The sequence below is a fragment of the Rhynchophorus ferrugineus genome, unplaced genomic scaffold, assembly GCF_030347505.1.
Source record: "Rhynchophorus ferrugineus isolate W39M unplaced genomic scaffold, kcgeb_rfMv2 rfM7, whole genome shotgun sequence".
NCBI lineage: Eukaryota > Metazoa > Arthropoda > Insecta > Coleoptera > Curculionidae > Rhynchophorus > Rhynchophorus ferrugineus.
This window is the reverse complement of record NW_027472586.1, coordinates 14,997,640-15,024,128: the sequence shown is the minus strand read 5'-3', so window position 1 is coordinate 15,024,128 and position 26,489 is coordinate 14,997,640. Positions and strand designations below refer to the sequence as shown.

General features: G+C 32.3%; 3 protein-coding genes across 12 annotated transcripts in view; 2 read left to right on the top strand and 1 right to left on the bottom strand.

Moving 5' to 3' along the window:
- The first annotated feature begins 539 nt into the window (after positions 1-539).
- Positions 540-9,849, top strand: LOC143199976 (uncharacterized). 5 transcript variants are annotated; one of them, XM_076410183.1, is made up of 11 exons: positions 540-927; positions 978-1,189; positions 1,251-1,412; positions 1,467-1,814; positions 1,868-2,739; positions 5,589-5,742; positions 5,821-6,605; positions 7,187-7,256; positions 7,338-7,403; positions 8,395-8,526; positions 9,640-9,849. In XM_076410183.1, the coding sequence occupies exons 1-11, from the start codon at positions 674-676 to the stop codon at positions 9,747-9,749; spliced, it is 3,165 nt and encodes a 1,054-aa protein (XP_076266298.1). In that variant the 5' UTR covers positions 540-673; the 3' UTR covers positions 9,750-9,849. The 5 variants fall into 5 exon arrangements, 4 of the variants coding, with proteins under 4 accessions (XP_076266298.1, XP_076266296.1, XP_076266299.1 ...); XM_076410181.1 differs by having other exon boundaries at positions 541-927; positions 5,589-5,760; XM_076410182.1 differs by having other exon boundaries at positions 542-927; positions 5,589-5,760; positions 8,413-8,526.
- A 1,764-nt stretch (positions 9,850-11,613) lies between these two features.
- LOC143199979 (ABC transporter G family member 23) overlaps positions 11,614-26,489 on the bottom strand; it is a 68,411-nt gene continuing 53,535 nt past the window's right edge. The window contains exons 13-14 of the mRNA XM_076410191.1: positions 12,008-12,094; positions 11,614-11,950 (exon numbers count right to left, since the gene is read on the bottom strand). Coding sequence (XP_076266306.1) covers positions 11,739-11,950; positions 12,008-12,094 — 299 coding nt within the window. The 3' untranslated portion in view covers positions 11,614-11,738. The remainder of the gene's footprint in view (positions 11,951-12,007; positions 12,095-26,489) is intronic.
- On the top strand, positions 16,819-26,083 carry BOD1 (Biorientation Defective 1). 6 transcript variants are annotated; one of them, XM_076410178.1, is made up of 11 exons: positions 16,819-17,079; positions 17,130-17,341; positions 17,403-17,564; positions 17,619-17,966; positions 18,020-18,891; positions 21,749-21,902; positions 21,981-22,765; positions 23,346-23,415; positions 23,498-23,563; positions 24,540-24,671; positions 25,873-26,083. In XM_076410178.1, the coding sequence occupies exons 1-11, from the start codon at positions 16,826-16,828 to the stop codon at positions 25,980-25,982; spliced, it is 3,165 nt and encodes a 1,054-aa protein (XP_076266293.1). In that variant the 5' UTR covers positions 16,819-16,825; the 3' UTR covers positions 25,983-26,083. The 6 variants fall into 6 exon arrangements, 5 of the variants coding, with proteins under 5 accessions (XP_076266293.1, XP_076266292.1, XP_076266291.1 ...); XM_076410177.1 differs by having other exon boundaries at positions 21,749-21,920; positions 24,558-24,671; XM_076410176.1 differs by having other exon boundaries at positions 21,749-21,920.

The window sequence follows — 26,489 nt, the reverse complement described above, 5'->3', positions numbered from 1 at the left end:
GATAACAAATTGATAAATTATAAAATATACATTTAGTTGTTCCATATTCTATAACTTATAAGTAAAGTTATAAATGACAGTATTTATTACTCAATATAATTTTATCCAATATTTGTACTACTTTGTAGGATATGTATTTTTAATTTGTATATTATTTATTAAAATGTACTTACAACAGTTTAATCATATATGAGTTATCTAAAATGTTATATATACATTTTGGTATTTTAACACATATTCTAATAAATAATCCTGTATTTGAAACCTTCTTTTTTCACTTAAATTACATACATAGAAGATTAAATACTTGTATTGTTTACGTTTTACATTAAAGATAAAACATAACCTATATTTAATAATATATGTATTATGAAATCTCCTAGATCCATCCAAACATAACCTATCTTTGATTTAATCATATTGAGTATATATTGTGTTAAAGTGTATGTATAGAATATATTTTATAACTACATTAACTCTATTCAATTTTGTTTTAGTATAACTATTTTATATGTGGAATATTATAAAGCTAGGGATTTAAGAAGAAATTGACATATTTCATATTTTGACATCAGCCGCATGAAAACATTTAGATGCATTATATTATTTAGAAACCATTGCTAATAATAGTACTATATATTCTATATTAGTTTTTTTCTTTAAACAAAACACTATGGATATTGTCCCAACAGGTTACGTGCCAGGTGATCCAAGGTTAATAGAGCAAATTGTATATGAATTGAAATCCCAAGGTATTTTCGATCAATTCCGAAAAGAATGTATTGCAGACGTCGATACCAAACCTGCTTATCAGAATTTAAGGCAAAGGGTTGAAGGTAGCGTCAACAATTTCCTTAAGAAGCAAACGTTTAGTGGTGATATGAATAAAAACCAGATACGTGAACAGCTCCGCAAAAATATATCAGAGTATGACATTATTTTACATTATACTTATGAATTTCATAATCAATTTTCAGATCAGGTTTCTTGGAAATAGGCGTTGAACGCATTGTGGATCAAGTTGTAAATCCCAAAATCAATACTGTTTTTCTACCAAAAGTTGAAGATGTTGTTTATCGTTATCTAGGTTTGGAAAGGCCAACTAATGACATCAAAAAGGAATTAAAAGTAGAAGTTACTGATTTGTTACCAGAAGATTTAGAAGCTGTATCTCCTGCATCAGTGCATGGTATTTAGTTTTAGTTAGAAATTAAATACAAATAAAACTTATTTTAATATTCTTATTTTAGAGGATATATGTGTAAATGAAGATAAAATGGAAGTGGATACAGAAGCACATAATACTTCTTTCATTAGTTCAATTGTTAAAACTGAAGATGAGAGCCCACCATTTGAACCATTAGAAGAAAATACAAAATTTTCATCACGGGAGGAAAATATTGATCAATCAGGTACTTTAGGTATATAAATATTAAAAGGATTCTTAATGTTATATATGTTTTTAGGACAGTCTATTGGACTTGATATTAAAGGCAAACAATTTAGCAGTAATTTAGAAATTATCCAAGATATTTCACAGAGCTCCCAAAATAGTCATAATTTATCTGTTGAAATGTCAGAGGAAAATTCTAAAATGGAAATATGTGAGGATAGTAATGTATCAAATGATAGACATGAAATAGATGACAAATCCATTGAAAATACAAATGAGATGAAGGATATTATTTCTGATGATGCAGAAAAAAAAGAAGGTAGACGAGACAGTGATATCAAGATTTCTGATGATAAAAAATCTGACTCCAAAAGGTCATATGATAAACATAAGTCAAGGAGTGATCGTAAGGATGACAAAGGTATTAAAAATAATATTTCTTGAGTTTATGATATAACATATAATTTGTTTTAGATAAAAGAAACAGAAGTAAGTCAGACAGCAAATCAAAAGACCATAAAGATTATAAATCTAGCTCAAAACATAGTTCTTCCAAAGATAGAGACAAAGAAAGAAAAGATTACAGAAATGGAAAAGACAAAGTTGATGGCACTGACAAAAGCAAATCGGATAGAAATAAAGACAGTGACAAAGTTAAGGAAGGAGATAAATATAAAGATAAAAGTAACAGGAGTAAGGATAGTGAAAGAGAGAAAGATAAATCTCAAAAAGAAAAGGATAGAGGTGATAAAGGCAGAAGTGACAAAGATCGAAGTAGAAGTTCTACTAGCTCTAATTCAAATAAATATAATAAAGATTCAAGCAGGAATTCTGGTAAAGACAAGGATAAAAGTGGGGACAGATCTCAAGATAAAGAATCTTCGAAAAGCAAAGAAAGTTCAAGTAAGGATAAAGATATTTCTAAAAGCTCTAAAGAGAAGGATAAGCCTAAATCATCTTCATCAAGCAGTTCTAAAGATAAAGATAAGAGATATAGTAGCTCGTCAAGATCTTCTGATAAACATAAGAAGAGCAGTGACAAAGATAAACCTTCAGATAAAAAAAGTTCTAGTTCAAAGAAAGATAAAAAACCTGTAGATGATCATTATAGTTCAAAGGACAAGAAAAGCGATCGACGATCAACAGACCGTGACTCCAATGATGGTTCAAGTAAAAGTAGTAGACAAGCTAGTAGTTTTATAGATATTTTAGGATCAAAAGCAAGCAGTAAAGAATCGTCAGAGGTGTTCAGTAGTGGGAGTGGAGATTCTAATAATTCTGATAAAACTGATGCCGCCGTTAATGATACGGATTCCGACAGTAGTGCCAAAGATAATTCTGTTGAGGTAGTTAAATAGTTTTAGTTTTCAGACAAAATTTAACATGATAGCGCGCAATGTTACTATTGTTAAACATTTTCTGGGTATATGGCATGAGTTACAGGTTTTTTACACTTACATATGTTTTCTTTTTATTTTAATAGTTATTATAAATTAATGATATTTGCATATGGACGGTATTAATGAGGCAAACAAAAGTCGAAACAACACTGACTAAATTTTTAATGCTGATGTGCAGTGTTGAAAAGAAAAATAATAACTTTACTACAATAAGTCTAACCACAAAAAAAAAACTAGTGACAGTACAAGAGGATGGTTTGTTTCAAGGCATACTATGGTCTCAAACATAGAGTATAATCATGTGAAGAGAATTAAAATTAAGTAAATCTCTGAAACATACTTTTCCTCTATTTTGAAATTAAAAAGGAACATAAGCCAAAGGACGTAAAATAAACTTTTAGACTAGGTGCAAACTGGGACGCAGCTTGGTGAGAGAGCAGCGCGAGTCACGGCGTTATTTTCTAAGAACGATAGCTACCGCACAATATTGTTTCGCAGCGTGCCGTGACGCAGTTTTGGCTAACGGCGTCCTGACTGAACGTAACAGTGTTCTTGGCACAGTTTTTCGCCTAAAGTCACGGTAAATGTTTAAAAATGGAAGAATTAATCGAAGCTGTGTGGATTCGACAAAATTTGTACGATATAACTCATGTAGACTATATGAAGATTAAATTCTTCACTAAATTCATTAATTAAAGTAAATTATCCGTGATTATCTCTCTTCATTTTAGATACAACTTCTCAGTTACGTTTTACTATCCATAGGCAATAAACAATTACCATTTCATATTCGAATTCGTCTTCTGAACCAGATTTAGGACTAAATTTCAGTTCACTCGTTATTAGTGCCGTATCAATTGTCATTGTACCAAGCCTACTACTGTGAAGCGAGAACTGCAATCGTATTTGCGCGGTTTTGGCGTCTGGCAGTTTTATCCTGCATACACCCGCCGTGAGCATCACTGCGTCACCTCACGAAGCTGCGTCTCATTTTGCGCCTGACCTTAAAGAGGAGAAATTAAAAATACAAAGAAGATGATGAGTGGTTAAAACCGATTTCTGCTATGATTAGTTTGCATTGTAGTAATTATTTGAATGCTATTGTAATTTCAAATGGACATACATATCTAAAAAAGCAAATATTAGCAAAAATGAATCTGTGAAATACTTGATAACACTCAATAGAAAGCAGTACAAATTATTCCTCCTAAATTAAAGAATTAACAAAAATAGAAGTTGTTAGAATGAATACGAATAGTATATGGAAACTAAAATTAGATGCTTGCAAAAGGTCTGATCATTTTTTCCCTTAAAAAAGCACTTGAGAAAAATTGATACAATATATGAATCAGTATATTTTCGATCATTTTCTACTATTTTTCACATCTTTCTGGGAACATAAAGTGTCAAAAGAACAGTATTGGTTTGGCAGCGACTCAATCATCGAGCAAAGTCCCGAACTCGGAAATCGTTAGGCCATGCATTTATCTGAACAAGTGGTAATCTAATAATATAAAGCGATATGCCTGGTCAGTACACTAAGTGCGACTGAACTTCCTATTTGAGGTGCAACAGTGCATTATTCACAATTTTTATGGCCGTTTTCATGTAAAAGGATGACCTTGCAGCAAAATTTGCACTTATCACCAATCACAATACGCCACAGAAAATCCATTTTTGCTTGACAGACAATGAAACCGTGATGTTGAAACGGTACAAAATTCGATTCGTGTCATAGTTTGAGTCTGTCGCATCTCATATAAGCGCCTGGAAACAGTTGATTAATTAACTTCTAAAACTGATTGAAAGTTCTTTGGAAGTTCGAACTGGGTTAGAGCATTGGAGTCAAATCCAATAATTGAATCATGAGGGAAGCATATCACCATAAGTACCTAATAGTGTTTGATAGACTTCGACAAAGCATTTCTTCCAATCAAACAACAAAAGTAGTAAATGTCGAAAATACAGTCTTGAGTGGTTTATAATTAGCATGTGCACGTTGAATAACTCAATAATTGTAGATGGAAAGTCGTTAGTTTTTGTAGAGAAATGTTAAAAGCATGGAATTTAGCAATTAGGTTACGTTGTTTAACAGTTTTTATTGTTGAATAATGCCAAATAGACGCAAGCGCGTGTTAAGAATATTAAGTGTTTCCAATGGGCGTGGTGTTAAACAATTTTTAGTTGTTACTATTTTAAGCTTTTAATCGCTAGGTATCGTTCCCTAAGAAAAAAAACACATTTTTTCTGGCTCCTAATATATTTTATTGTTATTATATATATACTTTGAACGTCAATACTAATATTTCGGTGATCTCATAATTTATTGATTCCATCTCTATAGTAAGAATCTGGAAGTAGGTTTCTGATTTCTAAAACGATTATATGAATTGCTAATAGGAGATGACCCAAAAGTCAAGCGATACTGAATCTGGCAATATGTTTTTTATTCAATGCAAACCAATACTTTGCCTTAGTTATCATTTGATAGCTTCATGTTTTGATTCAAGTTTGGGGTGGTTTATCAAAGTCTCATCAGTAATGATGTAATAACGCACAAAATAATTGGAAAGGCTTTTCCAACGTATCCGAGACGATGTCCTTTATTTTTGTTACAAATTTTGGTATTTTTTACGTGAATCGTCTTGAAGACAAAAAAAGACAGCAAACCATGACTCTAAAGTTCCGGTTGTAGATAAAGAGTTATACGCTTGTAACAATAGTTCGTTAATTTGTTTTTGTGCGACATTTCTTTTGGAAGGACAACTTATTATAATGTACATCACAATTTTTAGGTCCAAACGATCAGGTACTATAAACCAAAGCTTGCGTGCAATGTTCATGAAGTTATGAAAATAATGAAAATTCGTAAACAATTGGCTAGATTAGAACGGAAGAACCAACTCTCTCTTACCGATATAGAGCTTGTAAGGGAAAGTGTTAACTCGGGTACGTCAGATCAGAATGGTATGTAAACTCTTGGTTGCTCCTATGATGTCTCAAAACTTAAAACTTTTGTACCAACAGATATATTGTTACCACAGAAAAATTACGAGGAACCTTCTGAAAAGGGTCAAGATCACAATCAAGAATCACCACGGCTGCAAACGAAGGAGTTGAGTATGGAATCATTCGAAGCCCTCGAAGCAAAGTTGGCCGAAGCGATGTCGAGTGTTGATTGTTCGACATATGGGGAGGAGGATGACAATTTTGAGTATACTTCTGTATTATTTAGTCCAGTTAAAAAGCGAAATTCGCAAGATGCCGCAAATGTAGTTAAAGACCTTTCCTCGAATACCTTTGAAAATCAATCTAATGTTAACTGTGACATTAAAGAGGAGGTGGAAATAGTGGCATCCCATTATAAGAAAGTTTTACCAGATGTAAACGGTCAAGAACAAGTTAAAGGTCAACCTATGTTGGCGACAATAGCCTATTGTAGTAATGAGGACAACGAAAAGGAAAACAAATTACAAAACAATGCAAAAGCCCCGTTCAAGATTAATATTGCCAAGACTGGCAAAAAATGTTTCTTGAATTTGCAGGATGATGGAAATATAACTGATTCTAATAGATCTAATGATCGAGAGTGCAGTGAACAAAGTTTAATGAACAATGAGTTGTCACATCAGACCAATTCTCAGAAATCAATGCTGATGTCTGCAGAAGACAATGGTCCCTGCTATTACTTCGACAGAGTTAACTCAGAATATTTAAATAATCTTGAAGTATTGCATCGAACTATCAGAAAATTGGAATCGGCGATTCAAGACAGTTCGTTGAAACTACAAAATATACAAATACACAGAATGGTAAGCATGTTTTATGTTAAAAATATATGTCAGTAATTAACGAGTCTTACCTCAAGGTCTTTATCCTGAAAATTTTTTGTGCTAATAGTAGAATAATGTTAATACTTCTGTTGTAAGCTTATTATTGATATAGAATTTGACCTTTCATAATCATTAAGTAAATGTGATGGTGTTAAAGTATAAATCCTTAAGTTTTCTGCTCCATATTGTAACTTGTCTGTTGACGATGAAAATTGGATCTAGTGTGATAATCTAAGAATATTCACTAATTATAAGTACACGCTGTGCATTTACTTTATGGGTGATTTACGCAATCTTATTACAATTGAATAATATATAGTTGCATGACAATAGATAGATATCAGGATATCGTTAGAAATATGAGAGAAAATGATGGTAAATATATTGATTGCTCTGAATACGTGCTAGTTTCAATTAAAAAATGGTAACATTTAATTCTTGTTCCAATATTTTTGCAATAAATACACTTCTCTATTTAGTTTGTAAATATATATTGACATATTTGATATAAATATAAATATTTAACACAATATTCAACTAAAAAATATTTTCTTGTACAGAGAGACCACAAGCGGAGATTTGATAATGGCGAAAGCAATAATAAAGCATCAGATCTTCACCCGTCTTCAGGTAATAATAATCATAGTTGTATTACTGTTTGCTGTATTTATACACATTTAAATTTAATAGTGAATCGTGTTACTATTACAGATTACAAGAAACGACATATATCAGAAGTTAAACCAGAAGCCGGTAAAGAATATATATATAATTCAGGTATTACACCTTGATGCTTTTATTGATTTTCCTTTTCGTGTGCACCATTAGGTTACTTGTTCTAGGGATGATTTGTGTAAACGTTATATTGATTATATGCATGACTATAACCTTTCCTAGTACCTTCTTCAGAAGATTCACGATGGAAATGCTAATTTTATCTTTAATTCTATCTGATGCTATTGAATACAATATCTTATTGTTTTAAAGAGGCAATAATATTATCAATACAATAATACCAGGCAATACGTCGTATATCACCATATAATAATAACTTTCTGAGGAATGTATGAATAAATTAAAAAGCACCCCATAACAGTCTCTTCAGGTCTTATTTTTTATTGTTCCAGATGACATCCAATTTTTAAAATTTTTCATTCTTTGAATATTTTTTTTTCAGTTGTCGTTTTGTCAGATCCGTTTGTCGTCATCGTTCTTCAGTAGAGTTCATTGCATTTTTTAGATTTCTATTAAAATACCTAGTATTAGTGCTGTCTTGTAATTGTCATTATCGTTTGGGTTTTTTAGATCATATAAAGATTTTTGAATTATTGATTCATGCACCTTTATCTAACTCGTCCACAAATTCGTTGCACGTTTGAATAAGATTTATATCTAATAATGCGCGCAGTTCATTATCTTAACATACGATAAGAATATATTTCTGGTTCTAATACACATTTTTGTTATCAATGAAACCTTCTTCAAAATCTATGTGATTTAAATTATCTAGCCATGAAATATTTTACTTTTATCTCTATTAAAATTAGGACTTGTGAAAGTATACCATAGTTCGTAGATGTTTTATCCTTCATACCAAATAGTTTTTGTATGCTAGTTATGAAGGTTTGGACTGCATTATCTAATTAGAAATTTGCTTGTATATGATTATTTTCAAGATTATTGCACTAGTAGTTTCAGATTATTATCAAAATTTATACTAATCTCTTACGCCACATTACTAACTATACTTCTTGTACTGGTTGTACAGGTTTAACTTTCATTCTAGATGTTCCTCAAAATCACAACTTCAATTTGCCACTGAGTCCAGCAGAAAGTGATAAATCTGGCGAGCACAAAAAAGAGGAGCCACAAACCGTGAAACCTAAAAGGATTGGCAGAGGTAAGATTTTTTTAAATATTTTATTGAAGTTTCAGCAGTATTCTTATCATCAGCAGTTTAGAACGTTTAACGTATAAACGTTTTAACGTTTATAGAAAGTCTATAGAAATTATGGTTACATATAGACAGGATATCAGTTTGTTCAAGGTTTCTTAATGGGGTTTTAGTTTTCTCCCGACGGTCGACAATTTCAGACCATTGCCTATAGCAGAGATCATAATTATCCATAGTTGTTGCTTAGAGAAAGTATCAACCAATGCAATAATTGGTGCCGTTTGACTTCGAATACATTTTCACCAAGTCTCGCCACTATTGATGATCAGTAGCAACCGTTCTCATCTCATGGGAAACTGTCATCTTTTTCATTTCGCTCTCAGTAATTTTTATCCGTATCTTTTATAGACTATAGTTCATTTTGGATGGAAAATAGATCCACTGTTCAAATGCCAGACAATATGGTGAATTTAGATTGTTATTGTTATTGACCTGGACGGTATTAGTTTTTAGTGATACTTTTTAATGGCAAGAGGACCCAACGCGATAATGGAGGATGAACGGTCAATAGAAAACGATTTCCAACTTCATAAAACCTTTGGTAAGAACGATGGTTCTTCTGTTTGCTTTAGAAAAAGCGACCCCACAGAATTAGCATATTTTACAACGGATATCTTCATTATGCGTACCTTCTGAAGTTACCATAATTTATTTATTTAGCCTCCGTGACACCAATCTGATCAATAAATTGGTTAATGCTATGCTCTGAGTCATTGTAATCGAATCAGTAATTATGAAATAATTTTGTTTTCTAAATTTAATTAATGGGGTCCATCCGTCCAATTTTGTCAATGTCCAATTCATGGCCTTTTTGGACAATTTATTTGGTCAGTGTAATAAACCATAAGGCGTTCAACGCGCTGTTCGCCTTCTTTTGTTGACAGATAATATTCCAACTCATATAGCACACTTGATCAAGTACTTGTGTATACCATTTTAACCCTGAAAGAACAAAGTCAAATAACTGTGTTTGAAAACACAATTTATATCGATTTAAAATTAATCTACTTTATAAAATATTAGGATATAATTGAGATATCATAATTATTTTGTTTGTAGTATCGGTGGGACGAGCGAATGAAAGATATTCCAACGAAGATTTATACAAACCAAGACCCGTCTTTAACTACACCAGTTCACGAAGAAGAGCAAAAAATGAACAATTATAGCAGTTGTATGTATAATAACTGGTGTTTAACAAACAAAAACATATTTTTATATTTGTAATCTTGCTTAATCTGTATAGCAATTAATATAGTATTTAATGATGCTTTTTTTGTTTTCCTCATATTATATAAAATTGATATTCAGTTTTGGTACGTATAGATCCCACAATAAAGCTAGGTTTAGCAAATAATTTTAAGTAAGGTTCGCATAGCGTTTAAAATTGTTATCAAGATCCAAGAAACTCATAATGCTTACTAATTTATTTTAAGTGTTGTTATTTTATGAATCAATTTTTCGGTGTTGTTTTATCAGTCAGATACTTTTGTTCATTCCAAATGCAAAGAATGTCTTCAGAATGGACGATATTGAACTCTATTTGTTCTCTGTTTTATTTGTTGATTTATAGCCACATCTAGCCAAACATAAGATTAACAATTTTTTACAATCCTATACATTTTCAAGGAAATATTTTTTTGTAGTCAATATTTCCATCTGAAGATCTAATAACTTCGCAACCACGCCAGTGCATTTTGTCGCTGTAGCAGCTTCATTAGTTTATTTAAAAGATTGAGCCAGGTCTCCTTTCTTTGATATTAGTGATAGTTAAAAGGCATTCTTACTGATAACTTTCTAATACCCATATACATATAATTATTAGCTCACAATGAACCCACTGCTAACGTTATGTACTATCGGAATCGAGTTGGTCATTTATAGTTTATTAAGTAAACAAGTTTCGGTTTTAATTTGAACCTCTTTCATTATCTGTTTTTACATCCCCTATTTCTTTTTATATTCAAGAATTTTTGGAAAATAAACATACATTCTGATCATTCTTTCACTTTAAATAGTGCATACTGAGAAAAATGTATATAATAAAATATGTTCTATAGTGTTCTATAACTTTTCCTATCTTTCTGACAGCATGGCGATACTGAAACAACGACGTGTACAAGCCAAGCCATGCTGCATTACTATTACTATTATTTGAACAAGTGGTAACCAGAAAACGCTATGTCTTGTGCATATGCTATGTGCGGCGAAACTTCACATGCATCCTTGACAACCAGGATAACTTTGTAGTTGTTGTACACTGTTCAGTTCAGCAAAACTTTTTGACCATGGATATTCTGCTTCGGTGTCGATGTCGATAGCTCTCCTGACTTAAGATTGTTACCGCCATTCACAATACGAAGAAAGCTGTATCATCTGCATAAAATGTTGTGTGGGAATGTTTGTGAAGTGGGAAATCAGTCATACAGAGATTGAACAGGGCTGGGACTAGTGGACCACCTTGCGGAACTCCTGCGATCTGTTTTCGAGACGAGACTGTGTCGCCGATCTTTACTTGATCTACCGTCCAAGTATGAATCTATTAGAGAGATTAGGTCTTGGTTGATGAAAGCTTTGAAAACATCTAGAAAGATCGTTCCAGCTTTGCGACCTTTTACTAGTGCCTGATAAATTGATGAAACCAAATTGTTCGTTCTGGATTATGTGGTCTGCGTCAGTGATTTAAAACGTGTAATATCGCTTTTTCGCCAAGTTTGGAAGAAACTTTATTTACAGCCTCGATACAAATTACAGTTCCCTCTACTAGTTGTTTTTCTTATTTTCTACATTGGATCTTAAGCTCTTAATTAAGTGGTTCTGTTTAGTGTTTAAGAATTATTTATTTAATTATATTATTAATTATATTTATTATATTATATATACAAAATATTTAACATTTGTAGTTATATTTAACATCCGATCTTAGATCTTAAATTTTACGCTTTTACTTTTATTCGCTCTCGTCCCTTTTTGGTAAAGAGTTAGTAGGTTTATCTCATTGTTTGTTTGTGTTAATGTAGTTGACAATGGAAATAATCTCACAGCTTTATTTTATTAATAAAAGCAAAATAATTTTTATACACAATATGTATATATAAATAAAATATTTCTTATAACAAATACTAAACTACCAAAAAAAGTTATTGCTAATATATAAATTATCTTTTAAGTTTAATCATCCAAATACTAATTATCCCAAAGAATACGATCCAGAACATGCAAATGCCGACTCCTTGAAGTATCTGTACGTCCCACAACGCCCATCCTTTTTTAATAACATTTCTCATAGATTCAATAATCAAAGTAAACGGAAGACACTTCGCAAATATTCTTAATCCAATCGGCATCGCTTCTGTTGGCCAAATCAGACCTGAAAAGTAACAGAGTAAATTGACATGTACGATTCTATATGGCGTTAATCACTTACCGCTTAGTAACATCATGGGTAAAAAGCCTCCGGATACTGATATATTTGCTTGAGAATGGTCACCGCATATAGCCGAGACCCAAAATCCTAGAATTGTAGTAGTAAGTATTAGTATAGGGCATTTCAAAAGAAAGTTTATCAAAATTATCAAGAACCGTACCAAGAGCATTTTAATCAGTCTGTTCGTGACAATGTGTTGTACCACAACAAAAATTAAAGCCCCAGGATGGCTGTAAACCAGTAAAAAAAGCAATTATGCGTTTTCGACGTTTTTTACCCTTAATGGTTCTACATTTCTGGGTAATGTAGCTTTAATCTATATTTGTCCTTTAATTAGATCGGTTGACAGTAAACGTTTTAGTTTAAGCAGTTCATTGATATCACGCACATAAAGTTTACATTTTCCTTCTCTATTCTGCGCCATGTTTCAAAAGAATAAGCTACTATGCTGTCCAACTTCTAAACCGTTCTATTATTTTATGAGAGAGCTTCCATATGTTGCATCTTTTGAGCTCCGCGTGCTGTTGCCCTACTCTAAGGTCAATTGAAAAGTCACCGGTCTGACACATAGATGGCGCTACTAAAATTAACTCCATATGTTTATTAGTTATCCCTAACCCTCAAAAGATGTGTGTATAAATTTGACAGCTGTCGGATCATTAGTTTGTGAATAATAGCATTTTGAGTGAAGCAACTTTTGTTATTGTGAAAAACATGGATAAAAAGGAATTTTGAAGCAAAAACTTGGCTTGATGCCGAGTTTCCGGACATCCTGGAAAATCAACTATCGAGGATTGGTTTGCTACGTTTAGACGTGATGAAATGAGCACCGAAGACCGTGAACGCAGTGGGCGCCCAAAAGGGGTTGTTACCGACGAAAACATTTAAAAAATACACAAAATGATTTTAAATGGCCGTAAATTTAAAATGAATTAAATAGTAGACACTCTGAAGATATCAACTGAACGTGTACATCATATCATTCACGAATATTTGGGTATGAGAAAGCTCTGTGCAAAATGGGTGCCGTGCGAGCTCACTTTTGACCAAAAACAACGACGAGTTGATGATTCGGAGCAGTGTTTGAAGATGATCAAGCGTAATAAACCCGAGTTTTTGCGTCGATATGTGACAATCGATGAAACATGGCTCCATCATTTTACTCCCAAGTCCAATCGACAGTCATCCAAGTGGACTGCACACTATGAACCCGCTCCAAAACGTGGGAAAACGCAACAGTCGGCTGGAAAGGTTATGGCATCTGTATTTTGGGATGCGCATGGAATAATTTTCATTAACTACCTTGAAAAAGGGAGGACCATCAACAGTGACTATTACATAGTGATATTGGACCGTTTGGAGGACGAAATCTCCGAAAAAAACGCCGCATTTGATGAAAAAGAAAGTGCTACTTTACCAAGACAATGTACCGTGTCACAAGTCAGTGAAAACGATGGCAAAAATCCATGAAGTGTCCTTCGAATTACTTCCTCATCCACCTTATTCTCCAGATCTGGCCCCAATGACTATTTCCTGTTCTCAGATCTCAAAAGAATGCTCGCTGGGAAGAAATTTTCGTCGAATGAAGAGGTAATCGCCGAAACTGAGGCCTATTTCGAAGCAAAGGACAAATCGTACTACAAAAATAGTATCGAAAAGTTGGGGGGTCGCTATAATCAATGTATTACTCTTGAATGTTGAATTATGTTGAATAAAAAAAAACTAATTTTAACAAAAAAATGCTTTACTATGGTAGACCGGGAACTTTTCAATTCCCTTGATCACCGTTGAAGACCATAGACCATAGACCGTTAAACAGTAGGTCCAGTCTAGATAAACCATCGTTGGTAAAAAGGAGACTTATATAATAGAGATTATATCATTAGTAATCGTGTCCATAATACTTGCGATTTTTTTAATAATTTAAATGTCAACCTGTTATATAAAATATGCGCATAAAATATAATTTTAATACATTTTTTCTTAAGTTTATTCAACTCTGATCAAATCTTGATACAATATAAACCGTTAAATTGTGTTATTTGTATTTAAAAAATTAAATATTTATTTATTCGACTTTATCTCCTTTTAAAATGTAAATAACTCCTGTTTTCTAATATCTTTTAACTTTATAGCAATAATTCAATCTGTACTGTCCTATTACACTCATCTAGTTCTATCAGGGAAAGCTCTAGCTTCAGGAAAATTGTTTTTGATTCGAAAAAATATCTCTAACGGAGAGAGACATAGATATTGAATTAAATAAATGACAAAGTTACTAAAATAAAATGTTTTTGTTTGCCTTTTGTTTTTTTTTTAATTAAAAGGTGTTTGCGTGTATTTTGATCAGCGATATCTGTTGACGATAGGAAGTATCAATGTAAAGAATTGTAAAACAATCTAACCTAATCGTTAAATTCGATGGTTTTAACATTCATCTACATAATATAATAGTTTTTAGGCATGCATTGCTTTTATTGTGTGATTTGAGGAAATATGTTGGCAAAGCCCATCAAACATTCTTAGAAAGTTGGTTTTGTTGTCAATGACAAAGAACGGCCTGGAGAAACAAAGAAAGTGGAAGACAATTCATTTGCAAGGTCAGAGGGCGAAAATCCAGCTAAAACTATCAGAGAACTTCTAAACAGCTTGGCAGTTAATGAATAAACTGTTTTCAGATATCTTTATGTGATTGGAAAATCGAACAAGAAGTGAAATTAGCTAGCATATAGATTAACTGAAAATGGCATTTCGATTCGTTTTAACATCGCTTGCCAACTAAAAGTAGAGTTTTCTGTGCCATATTGTGACTGCCGATGAAAAGTGAATCCATCGACTGGCTGTCAGGAAAGTGTATCAAATTAATAACATTCATATTTCCTAGCATTTTGAAAGTGGCTCAAATCAATATGATTCTCCTATCATATAAGTCTCCTCTTATCGTCTTATAAGTCTGTTACCTGTGATCTTTAAACTTTTTCAAAAACTATACATTAAGAGACTCAAAATAATCGCAGAAGATAGAAATATAATTCCAGACCATCAATTTGGCTTCCCTAATAAACACGGAACAACAGAACAAATACATAGATTAGTCAACAAAATTAATAAAAATCTGAATGATAAAAATATTGCTCCACTGCATCTTTCGATATAGTTCAAGCCTTCGACATGGTGTGGCACATTGGACTGCATGTTAAATTGAAAAAGCTTTTGACCCATATACACTTTCAACTGCTGAAATGATAAGTCACATATAGAGATATTTTATTGTCAAACAGGGTGACGAATACACTGACCCCTATCCAATATATCGTAATTATAAAATAAAACGTATAAAACGTGGCATATAAAAGCAAATGACACAACATCTACCCATGTGACGTTCACGCTTTGTAGAAGAACTTGTCCCTCAGTAAAATTTAATAATTGTGAACTACCGCAAACAGACAATGACATGTAAAATACATATAGTGACAAAACGTAATCAGCTTTGGCTTAAACTAATCCAAATGTATTGGCTGTTGATGATCATTAGATAACAAGATTTTTCTATGTAAGTCAATACTTAGGCTTATTTGAACGTATGGTAATAAACTGTGGGGTACTACTAGCAAATCTAACATACCTATAACATCCAGCAGAAGTTCCAGAATAACATGTTGCGAGTCATCGCCGATGCCCAATATTACGTCTCCAACAAACTGATTCAGCCCGATATCCCCTTAGAACCCATAACTAGTGTGATTGGAAGTGTTAGTGTGAAGTACTCTGAAAGACTATTAGTGCATCTAAATGCACTCGTCATACAGTTAAGTGGTGATAATGTAGTACGTAGGCTCAAACTACTACTACCATACGAACTGATTAATAGACACATAGAGTGTTGTACAAATAAGTTAGAATACTCTTTAGAATAAGTTAGAATAGTATCTAGAATAATGTTTAGATTATAAGTTGTACATAAGATCATTATCGCTATATCGTTATATTATATAACCGAAATCATATAATAATACTTATAGCCCATGGGCAAAAGTTCTAAGAGATTAATAAATAAAATTGTAAAAAACTGTGCGTGTGATACGCGGTTTCGAAATGCTGAAATGTGAAAATGGATAGAATCTTTCGACATGGTATCGCCTTGTTGTCAGAAATATATGAAAAAGTGGTGGGTATTTTGATTAATGTATATTGTACCAATTATTCTCAATAATAATGAAAAAGTGATTAGAATTTTTGTTAGATGGATTTTCTTTCGTCCATTGCTGTTAGATTGTTTCTCATTTATCCATTTTAGGCTTGTTTTCTCATTATTCTGTCATTGAGTATTTATCTAAGTTACGTTCCATCTATACAAGAATACCAAGAATTGATGAATAGAACATAATTTGGTTTTTAATAATCAAAACATTTTTTTGAAAAATATTTTTAATATAACACACAATGCCAATGAATAATCCATTAGTCAAAAACATTTTAGTTCTCATTGTAAATTGTCTTTGTTTTTTTTTATCAACTAAAAACAGTCGCTTCCCAGTGCTAACTGTATTGAAAAATCAGACAGAAAGTGATGTGAGGTGATGCGGTGACATAAAATCCAATTGGTTTTTTTCCAGAAAGATGAAGAAGAAGTTTTTTGTTCGATAGTTTGATCCATTATAAACTCTGCTCTTCTAACATACTCACGTAGGCTTGTCGCTTGGTGTTTACGTTGAAAACCGTAAAAAAAACGCGAAAATGTTTTTGCGTTTTTTTTACGCAAAAACATTATGGATATTGTAAAAAAAACACTATGGATATTGTAAAAAAAACACTATGGATATTGTCCCAACAGGTTACGTGCCAGGTGATCCAAGGTTAATAGAGCAAATTGTATATGAATTGAAATCCCAAGGTATTTTCGATCAATTCCGAAAAGAATGTATTGCAGACGTCGATACCAAACCTGCTTATCAGAATTTAAGGCAAAGGGTTGAAGGTAGCGTCAACAATTTCCTTAAGAAGCAAACGTTTAGTGGTGATATGAATAAAAACCAGATACGTGAACAGCTCCGCAAAAATATATCAGAGTATGACATTATTTTACATTATACTTATGAATTTCATAATCAATTTTCAGATCAGGTTTCTTGGAAATAGGCGTCGAACGCATTGTGGATCAAGTTGTAAATCCCAAAATCAATACTGTTTTTCTACCAAAAGTTGAAGATGTTGTTTATCGTTATCTAGGTTTGGAAAGGCCAACTAATGACATCAAAAAGGAATTAAAAGTAGAAGTTACTGATTTGTTACCAGAAGATTTAGAAGCTGTATCTCCTGCATCAGTGCATGGTATTTAGTTTTAGTTAGAAATTAAATACAAATAAAACTTATTTTAATATTCTTATTTTAGAGGATATATGTGTAAATGAAGATAAAATGGAAGTGGATACAGAAGCACATAATACTTCTTTCATTAGTTCAATTGTTAAAACTGAAGATGAGAGCCCACCATTTGAACCATTAGAAGAAAATACAAAATTTTCATCACGGGAGGAAAATATTGATCAATCAGGTACTTTAGGTATATAAATATTAAAAGGATTCTTAATGTTATATATGTTTTTAGGACAGTCTATTGGACTTGATATTAAAGGCAAACAATTTAGCAGTAATTTAGAAATTATCCAAGATATTTCACAGAGCTCCCAAAATAGTCATGATTTATCTGTTGAAATGTCAGAGGAAAATTCTAAAATGGAAATATGTGAGGATAGTAATGTATCAAATGATAGACATGAAATAGATGACAAATCCATTGAAAATACAAATGAGATGAAGGATATTATTTCTGATGATGCAGAAAAAAAAGAAGGTAGACAAGACAGTGATATCAAGATTTCTGATGATAAAAAATCTGACTCCAAAAGATCATATGATAAACATAAGTCAAGGAGTGATCGTAAGGATGACAAAGGTATTAAAAATAATATTTCTTGAGTTTATGATATAACATATAATTTGTTTTAGATAAAAGAAACAGAAGTAAGTCAGAGAGCAAATCAAAAGACCATAAAGATTATAAATCTAGCTCAAAACATAGTTCTTCCAAAGATAGAGACAAAGAAAGAAAAGATTACAGAAATGGAAAAGACAGAGTTGATGGCACTGACAAAAGCAAATCGGATAGAAATAAAGACAGTGACAAAGTTAAGGAAGGAGATAAATATAAAGATAAAAGTAACAGGAGTAAGGATAGTGAAAGAGAGAAAGATAAATCTCAAAAAGAAAAGGATAGAGGTGATAAAGGCAGAAGTGACAAAGATCGAAGTAGAAGTTCTACTAGCTCTAATTCAAATAAATATAATAAAGATTCAAGCAGGAATTCTGGTAAAGACAAGGATAAAAGTGGGGACAGATCTCAAGATAAAGAATCTTCGAAAAGCAAAGAAAGTTCAAGTAAGGATAAAGATATTTCTAAAAGCTCTAAAGAGAAGGATAAGCCTAAATCATCTTCATCAAGCAGTTCTAAAGATAAAGATAAGAGATATAGTAGCTCGTCAAGATCTTCTGATAAACATAAGAAGAACATTGACAAAGATAAACCTTCAGATAAAAAAAGTTCTAGTTCAAAGAAAGATAAAAAACCTGTAGATGATCATTATAGTTCAAAGGACAAGAAAAGCGATCGACGATCAACAGACCGTGACTCCAATGATGGTTCAAGTAAAAGTAGTAGACAAGCTAGTAGTTTTATAGATATTTTAGGATCAAAAGCAAGCAGTAAAGAATCGTCAGAGGTGTTCAGTAGTGGGAGTGGAGATTCTAATAATTCTGATAAAACTGATGCCGCCGTTAATGATACGGATTCCGACAGTAGTGCCAAAGATAATTCTGTTGAGGTAGTTAAATAGTTTTAGTTTTCAGACAAAATTTAACATGATAGCGCGCAATGTTACTATTGTTAAACATTTTCTGGGTATATGGCATGAGTTACAGGTTTTTTACACTTACATATGTTTTCTTTTTATTTTAATAGTTATTATAAATTAATGATATTTGCATATGGACGGTATTAATGAGGCAAACAAAAGTCGAAACAACACTGACTAAATTTTTAATGCTGATGTGCAGTGTTGAAAAGAAAAATAATAACTTTACTACAATAAGTCTAACCACAAAAAAAAACTAGTGACAGTACAAGAGGATGATTTGTTTCAAGGCATACTATGGTCTCAAACATAGAGTATAATCATGTGAAGAGAATTAAAATTAAGTAAATCTCTGAAACATATTTTTCCTCTATTTTGAAATTAAAAAGGAACATAAGCCAAAGGACGTAAAATAAACTCTTAGACTAGGCGCAAACTGGGACGCAGCTTGGTGAGAGAGCAGCGCGAGTCTCGGCGATATTTTTTAAGAACGATAGCTACCGCGCAATATTGTTTCGCAGCGTGCCGTGACGCAGTTTTGGCTAACGGCGTCCTGACTGAACGTAACAGTGTTCTTGGCACAGTTTTTCGCCTAAAGTCACGGTAAATGTTTAAAAATGGAAGAATTAATCGAAGCTGTGTGGATTCGACAAAATTTGTACGATATAACTCATGTAGACTATATGAAGATTAAATTCTTCACTAAATTCATTAATTAAAGTAAATTATCCGTGATTATCTCTCTTCATTTTAGATACAACTTCTCAGTTACGTTTTACTATCCATAGGCAATAAACAATTACCATTTCATATTCGAATTCGTCTTCTGAACCAGATTTAGGACTAAATTTCAGTTCACTCGTTATTAGTGCCGTATCAATTGTCATTGTACCAAGCCTACTACTGTGAAGCGAGAACTGCAATCGTATTTGCGCGGTTTTGGCGTCTGGCAGTTTTATCCTGCATACACCCGCCGTGAGCATCACTGCGTCACCTCACGAAGCTGCGTCTCATTTTGCGCCTGACCTTGAAGAGGAGAAATTAAAAATACAAAGAATATGATGAGTGGTTAAAACCGATTTCTGCTATGATTAGTTTGCATTGTAGTAATTATTTGAATGCTATTGTAATTTCAAATGGACATACATATCTAAAAAAGCAAATATTAGCAAAAATGAATCTGTGAAATACTTGGTAACACTCAATAGAAAGCAGTACAAATTATTCCTCCTAAATTAAAGAATTAACAAAAATAGAAGTTGTTAGAATGAATACGAATAGTATATGGAACCTAAAATTAGATGCTTGCAAAAGGTCTGATCATTTTTTCCCTTAAAAAAGCACTTGAGAAAAATTGATACAATATATGAATCAGTATATTTTCGATCATTTTCTACTATTTTTCCCATCTTTCTGGGAACATAAAGTGTCAAAAGAACAGTATTGGTTTGGCAGCGACTCAATCATCGAGCAAAGTCCCGAACTCGAAAATCGTTAGGCCATGTTGCATTTATCTGAACAAGTGGTAATCTAATAATATAAAGCGATATGCCTGGTCAGTACACTAAGTGCGACTGAACTTCCTATTTGAGGTGCAACAGTGCATCATTCACAATTTTTATGGCCGTTTTCATGTAAAAGGATGACTTTGCAGCAAAATTTGCACTTATCACCAATCACAATACGCCACAGAAAATCCATTTTTGCTTGACAGACAATGAAACCGTGATGTTGAAACGGTACAAAATTCGATTCGTGTCATAGTTTGAGTCTGTCGCATCTCATATAAGCACCTGGAAACAGTTGATTAATTAACTTCTAAAACTGATTGAAAGTTCTTTGGAAGTTCGAACTGGGTTAGAGCATTGGAGTCAAATCCAATAATTGAATCATGAGGGAAGCATATCACCATAAGTACCTAATAGTGTTTGATAGACTTCGACAAAGCATTTCTTCCAATCAAACAACAAAAGTAGTAAATGTCGAAAATACAGTCTTGAGTGGTTTATAATTAGCATGTGCACGTTGAATAACTCAATAATTGTAGATGGAAAGTCGTTAGTTTTTGTAGAGAAATGTCAAAAGCATGGAATTTAACAATTAGGTTACGTTGTTTAACAGTTTTTATTGTTGAATAATGCCAAATAGATGCAAGCGCGTGTTAAGAATATTAAGTGTTTCCAATGGGCGTGGTGTTAAACAATTTTTAGTTGTTACTATTTTAAGCTTTTAATCGCTAGGTATCGTTCCCTAAGAAAAAAAACACATTTTTTCTGGCTCCTAATATATTTTATTGTTATTATATATATACTTTGAACGTCAATACTAATATTTCGGTGATCTCATAATTTATTGATTCCATCTCTATAGTAAGAATCTGTAGAATCTGTGGAAGTAGGTTTCTGATTTCTAAAACGATTATATGAATTGCTAATAGGAGATGACCCAAAAGTCAAGCGATACTGAATCTGGCAATATGTTTTTTATTCAATGCAAACCAATACTTTGCCTTAGTTATCATTTGATAGCTTCATGTTTTGATTCAAGTTTGGGGTGGTTTATCAAAGTCTCATCAGTAATGATGTAATAACGCACAAAATAATTGGAAAGGCTTTTCCAACGTATCCGAGACGATGTCCTTTATTTTTGTTACAAATTTTGGTATTTTTTACGTGAATCGTCTTGAAGACAAAAAAAGACAGCAAACCATGACTCTAAAGTTCCGGTTGTAGTTGTTATACGCTTGTAACAATAGTTCGTTAATTTGTTTTTGTGCGACATTTCTTTTGGAAGGACAACTTATTATAATGTACATCACAATTTTTAGGTCCAAACGATCAGGTACTATAAACCAAAGCTTGCGTGCAATGTTCATGAAGTTATGAAAATAATGAAAATTCGTAAACAATTGGCTAGATTAGAACGGAAGAACCAACTCTCTCTTACCGATATAGAGCTTGTAAGGGAAAGTGTTAACTCGGGTACGTCAGATCAGAATGGTATGTAAACTCTTGGTTGCTCCTATGATGTCTCAAAACTTAAAACTTTTGTACCAACAGATATATTGTTACCACAGAAAAATTACGAGGAACCTTCTGAAAAGGGTCAAGATCACAATCAAGAATCACCACGGCTGCAAACGAAGGAGTTGAGTATGGAATCATTCGAAGCCCTCGAAGCAAAGTTGGCCGAAGCGATGTCGAGTGTTGATTGTTCGACATATGGGGAGGAGGATGACAATTTTGAGTATACTTCTGTATTATTTAGTCCAGTTAAAAAGCGAAATTCGCAAGATGCCGCAAATGTAGTTAAAGACCTTTCCTCGAATACCTTTGAAAATCAATCTAATGTTAACTGTGACATTAAAGAGGAGGTGGAAATAGTGGCATCCCATTATAAGAAAGTTTTACCAGATGTAAACGGTCAAGAACAAGTTAAAGGTCAACCTATGTTGGCGACAATAGCCTATTGTAGTAATGAGGACAACGAAAAGGAAAACAAATTACAAAACAATGCAAAAGCCCCGTTCAAGATTAATATTGCCAAGACTGGCAAAAAATGTTTCTTAAATTTGCAGGATGATGGAAATATAACTGATTCTAATAGATCTAATGATCGAGAGTGCAGTGAACAAAGTTTAATGAACAATGAGTTGTCACATCAGACCAATTCTCAGAAATCAATGCTGATGTCTGCAGAAGACAATGGTCCCTGCTATTACTTCGACAGAGTTAACTCAGAATATTTAAATAATCTTGAAGTATTGCATCGAACTATCAGAAAATTGGAATCGGCGATTCAAGACAGTTCGTTGAAACTACAAAATATACAAATACACAGAATGGTAAGCATGTTTTATGTTAAAAATATATGTCAGTAATTAACGAGTCTTACCTCAAGGTCTTTATCCTGAAAACTTTTTGTGCTAATAGTAGAATAATGTTAATACTTCTGTTGTAAGCTTATTATTGATATATAATTTGACCTTTCATAATCATTAAGTAAATGTGATGGTGTTAAAGTATAAATCCTTAAGTTTTCTGCTCCATATTGTAACTTGTCTGTTGACGATGAAAATTGGATCTAGTGTGATAATCTAAGAATATTCACTAATTATAAGTACACGCTGTGCATTTACTTTATGGGTGGTTTACGCAATCTTATTACAATTGAATAATATATAGTTGCATGACAATAGATAGATATCAGGATATCGTTAGAAATATGAGAGAAAATGATGGTAAATATATTGATTGCTCTGAATACGTGCTAATTTCAATTAAAAATGATAACATTTAATTCTTGTTCCAATATTTTTTCAATAAATACACTTCTCTATTTAGTTTGTAAATATATATTGACATATTTGATATAAATACAAATATTTAACACAATATTCAACTAAAAAATATTTTCTTGTACAGAGAGACCGCAAGCGGAGATTTGATAATGGCGAAAGCAATAATAAAGCATCAGATCTTCACCCGTCTTCAGGTAATAATAATCATAGTTGTTTTACTGTTTTGCTGTATTCATACGCATTTAAATTTAATAGTGAATCGTGTTACTATTACAGATTACAAGAAACGACATATATCAGAAGTTAAACCAGAAGCCAGTAAAGAATATATATATAATTCAGGTATTATACCTTGATGCTTTTATTGATTTTCCTTTTCGTATGCACCATTAGGTTACTTGTTCTAGGGATGATTTGTGTAAACGTTATATTGATTATATGCATGACTATAACCTTTCCTAGTACCTTCTTCAGAAGATTCACGATGGAAATGCTAATTTTATCTTTAATTCTATCTGATGCTATTGCAAGATATTGTTTCAAAGAGGCAATAATATTTAATACCAGGCAATACGTCGCATACCACCATATAATAATAACTTTCTGAGGAATGTATGAATAAATTAAAGAAGCAACCCCATAACAGTCTCTTCAGGTCTTATTTTTTATTGTTCCAGATGACATCCAATTTTTTAAATTTTTCAATCTTTGAATATTTTTTTTCCAATTGTCGTTTTGTCAGATCCGCTTGTCGTCATCGTTCTTCAGTAGAGTTCATTGCATTTTTTAGATTTCTATTAAAATACCTAGTATTAGTGCTGTTTTGTAATTGTCATTATCGTTTGGGTTTTTTTAAATAATATAAAGATTTTTGAATTATTGATTCATGCACCTTTATCGAACTCGTCCACAAATTCGTTGCACGTTTGAATAAGATTTATATCTAATAATGCGGGCAGTTCATTATCTTAACATACGATAAGAATTTATTTCTGGTTCTAATACACATTTTTGTTAACAATGAAACCTTCTTCAAAATCTATGTGATTTAAATTATCTAGCCATGAAATATTTTACTTTTATCTCTATTAAAATTAGGTCTTGTGAAAGTATACCATAGGTCGTAGATGTTTTATCCTTCATACCAAGTAGTTTTTGTATGCTAGTTATGAAGGTTTGGATTGCATTATCTAATTAGCCATTTGCTTGTATATAATTATTTTCAAGATTATTGCACTAGTAGTTTCAGATTATTATCAAAATTATACTAATCTCTTACGCCACATTACTAACTATACTTCTTGTACTGGTTGTACAGGTTTAACTTTCATTCTAGATGTTCCTCAAAATCACAACTTCAATTTGCCACTGAGTCCAGCAGAAAGTGATAAATCTGGCGAGCACAAAAAAGAGGAGCCACAAACCGTGAAACCTAAAAGGATTGGCAGAGGTAAGATATTTTTAAAATATTTTATTGAAGTTTCAGCAGTATTCTTATCATCAACAGAGTTATGGTTATTAACGTGAAAAAAATAACCCACTCTTTTAACGTTTATAGAAAGTCTATAGAAATTACGGTTACATATAGACAGGATATCAGTTTGTTCGAGATTTCTTAATGGGGTTTTGGTTTTCTCCCGACGGTCGACAATTTCAGACCATTGCCTATAGCAGAGATCATAATTATCCATAGTCGTTACTTAGGGAAAGTGTCAACCAATATGCCAACCAATGCAATAATTGGTGCCGTTTGACTTCGAACACATTTTCACCAAGTCTCGCCACTATTGATGATCAGTAGCAACCGTTCTCATCTGGGAAACTCTCATCTTTTCATTTCGCTCTCAGTAATTTTTATCCGTATCTTTTATAGACTATAGTTCATTTTGGATGGAAAATAGATCCACTGTTCAAATGCCAGACAATATGGTAAATTTAGATTGTTATTCCTGTTATTAGCTTATGAAAGGTAATTCCACATAGTTATATTAGGTCAATAAGTGTAATTGAATATGTGATTCTACCTGGACGGTATTAGTTTTTAGTGATACTTTTTAATGGCGAGAGGACCCAACGCGATAATGGAGGATGAACGGTCAATAAAAAACGATTTCCAACTTCATAAAACCTTTGGTAAGAACGATGGTTCTTTTGTTTGCTTTAGAAAAATCGACCACACAGAATTAGCATATTTTACAACGGATATCTTCATTATGCATACCTTCTGAAGTTGCCATAATTTATTTATTTAGCTTCCGTGATACCAATCTGATCAATAAATTAGTTAATGCTATGCTCTGAGTTATTGTGATCGAATCAGTAATTATGAAATAGTTTTCTTTTCTAAATTTAATTAATGGGGTCCATCCGTCCAATTTTGTCAATGTCCAATTCATGGCCTTTTTGGACAATTTATTTGGTCAGTGTAATAAACCATAAGGCGTTCAACACGCTGTTCGCCTTCTTTTGTTGACAGATAATATTCCAACTCATATAGCACACTTGATCAAGTACTTGTGTATACCATTTTAACCCTGAAAGAACAAAGTCAAATAACTGTGTTTGAAAACACAATTTATATCGATTTAAAATTAATCTACTTTATAAAATATTAGGATATAATTGAGATATCATAATTATTTTGTTTGTAGTATCGGTGGGACGAGCGAACGAAAGATATTCCAACGAAGATCTATACAAACCAAGACCCGTCTTTAACTACACCAGTTCACGAAGAAGAGCAAAAAATGAACAATTATAGCAGTTGTATGTATAATAACCGGTGTTTAACAAACAAAAACATATTTTTATATTTGTAATCTTGCTTAATCTGTATAGCAATTAATATAGTATTTAATGATGCCTTTTTGTTTTCCTGATATTATATGAAATTGATATTCAGTTTTGGTATGTATAGATCCCACATTAAAGCTAGGTTTAGCAAATAATTTTAAGTGAGGTTCGCATAGCATTTAAAATTGTTATCAAGATCCAAGAAACTCATAATGCTTACTAATTTATTTTAAGTGTTGTTATTTTATGAGTCAATCAAAGCAAAGAATGCCTTCAGGATGGAGGATATTGAACTATATTTGTTCTGTGTTTTATTTGTTGATTTATAGCCACATCTAGCCAAACATAATAACCAGATTAACAATTTTTTTACAATTCTATACATTTTCAAGGAAATATTTCTTTTCTAGTCAATATTTCCATCTGAAAATCTAATAACTTCGCAACCACGCCAGTGCATTTTGTCACTGTAGCA

Excerpts from the sequence above, each read along its gene's own strand:
- LOC143199976 (XM_076410181.1), top strand. The coding sequence starts at position 674 with ATGGATATTGTCCCAACAGGTTACGTGCCAGGTGATCCAAGGTTAATA. Across the intron at positions 5,761-5,820 it reads GGGTACGTCAGATCAGAATG|ATATATTGTTACCACAGAAA; the intron begins GTATGTAAACTC and ends TTGTACCAACAG. Across the intron at positions 8,527-9,639 it reads ACCTAAAAGGATTGGCAGAG|TATCGGTGGGACGAGCGAAT; the intron begins GTAAGATTTTTT and ends TTTTGTTTGTAG.
- BOD1 (XM_076410176.1), top strand. The coding sequence starts at position 16,826 with ATGGATATTGTCCCAACAGGTTACGTGCCAGGTGATCCAAGGTTAATA. Across the intron at positions 17,565-17,618 it reads GGAAAATATTGATCAATCAG|GACAGTCTATTGGACTTGAT; the intron begins GTACTTTAGGTA and ends ATATGTTTTTAG. Across the intron at positions 23,416-23,497 it reads AGATCTTCACCCGTCTTCAG|ATTACAAGAAACGACATATA; the intron begins GTAATAATAATC and ends TTACTATTACAG.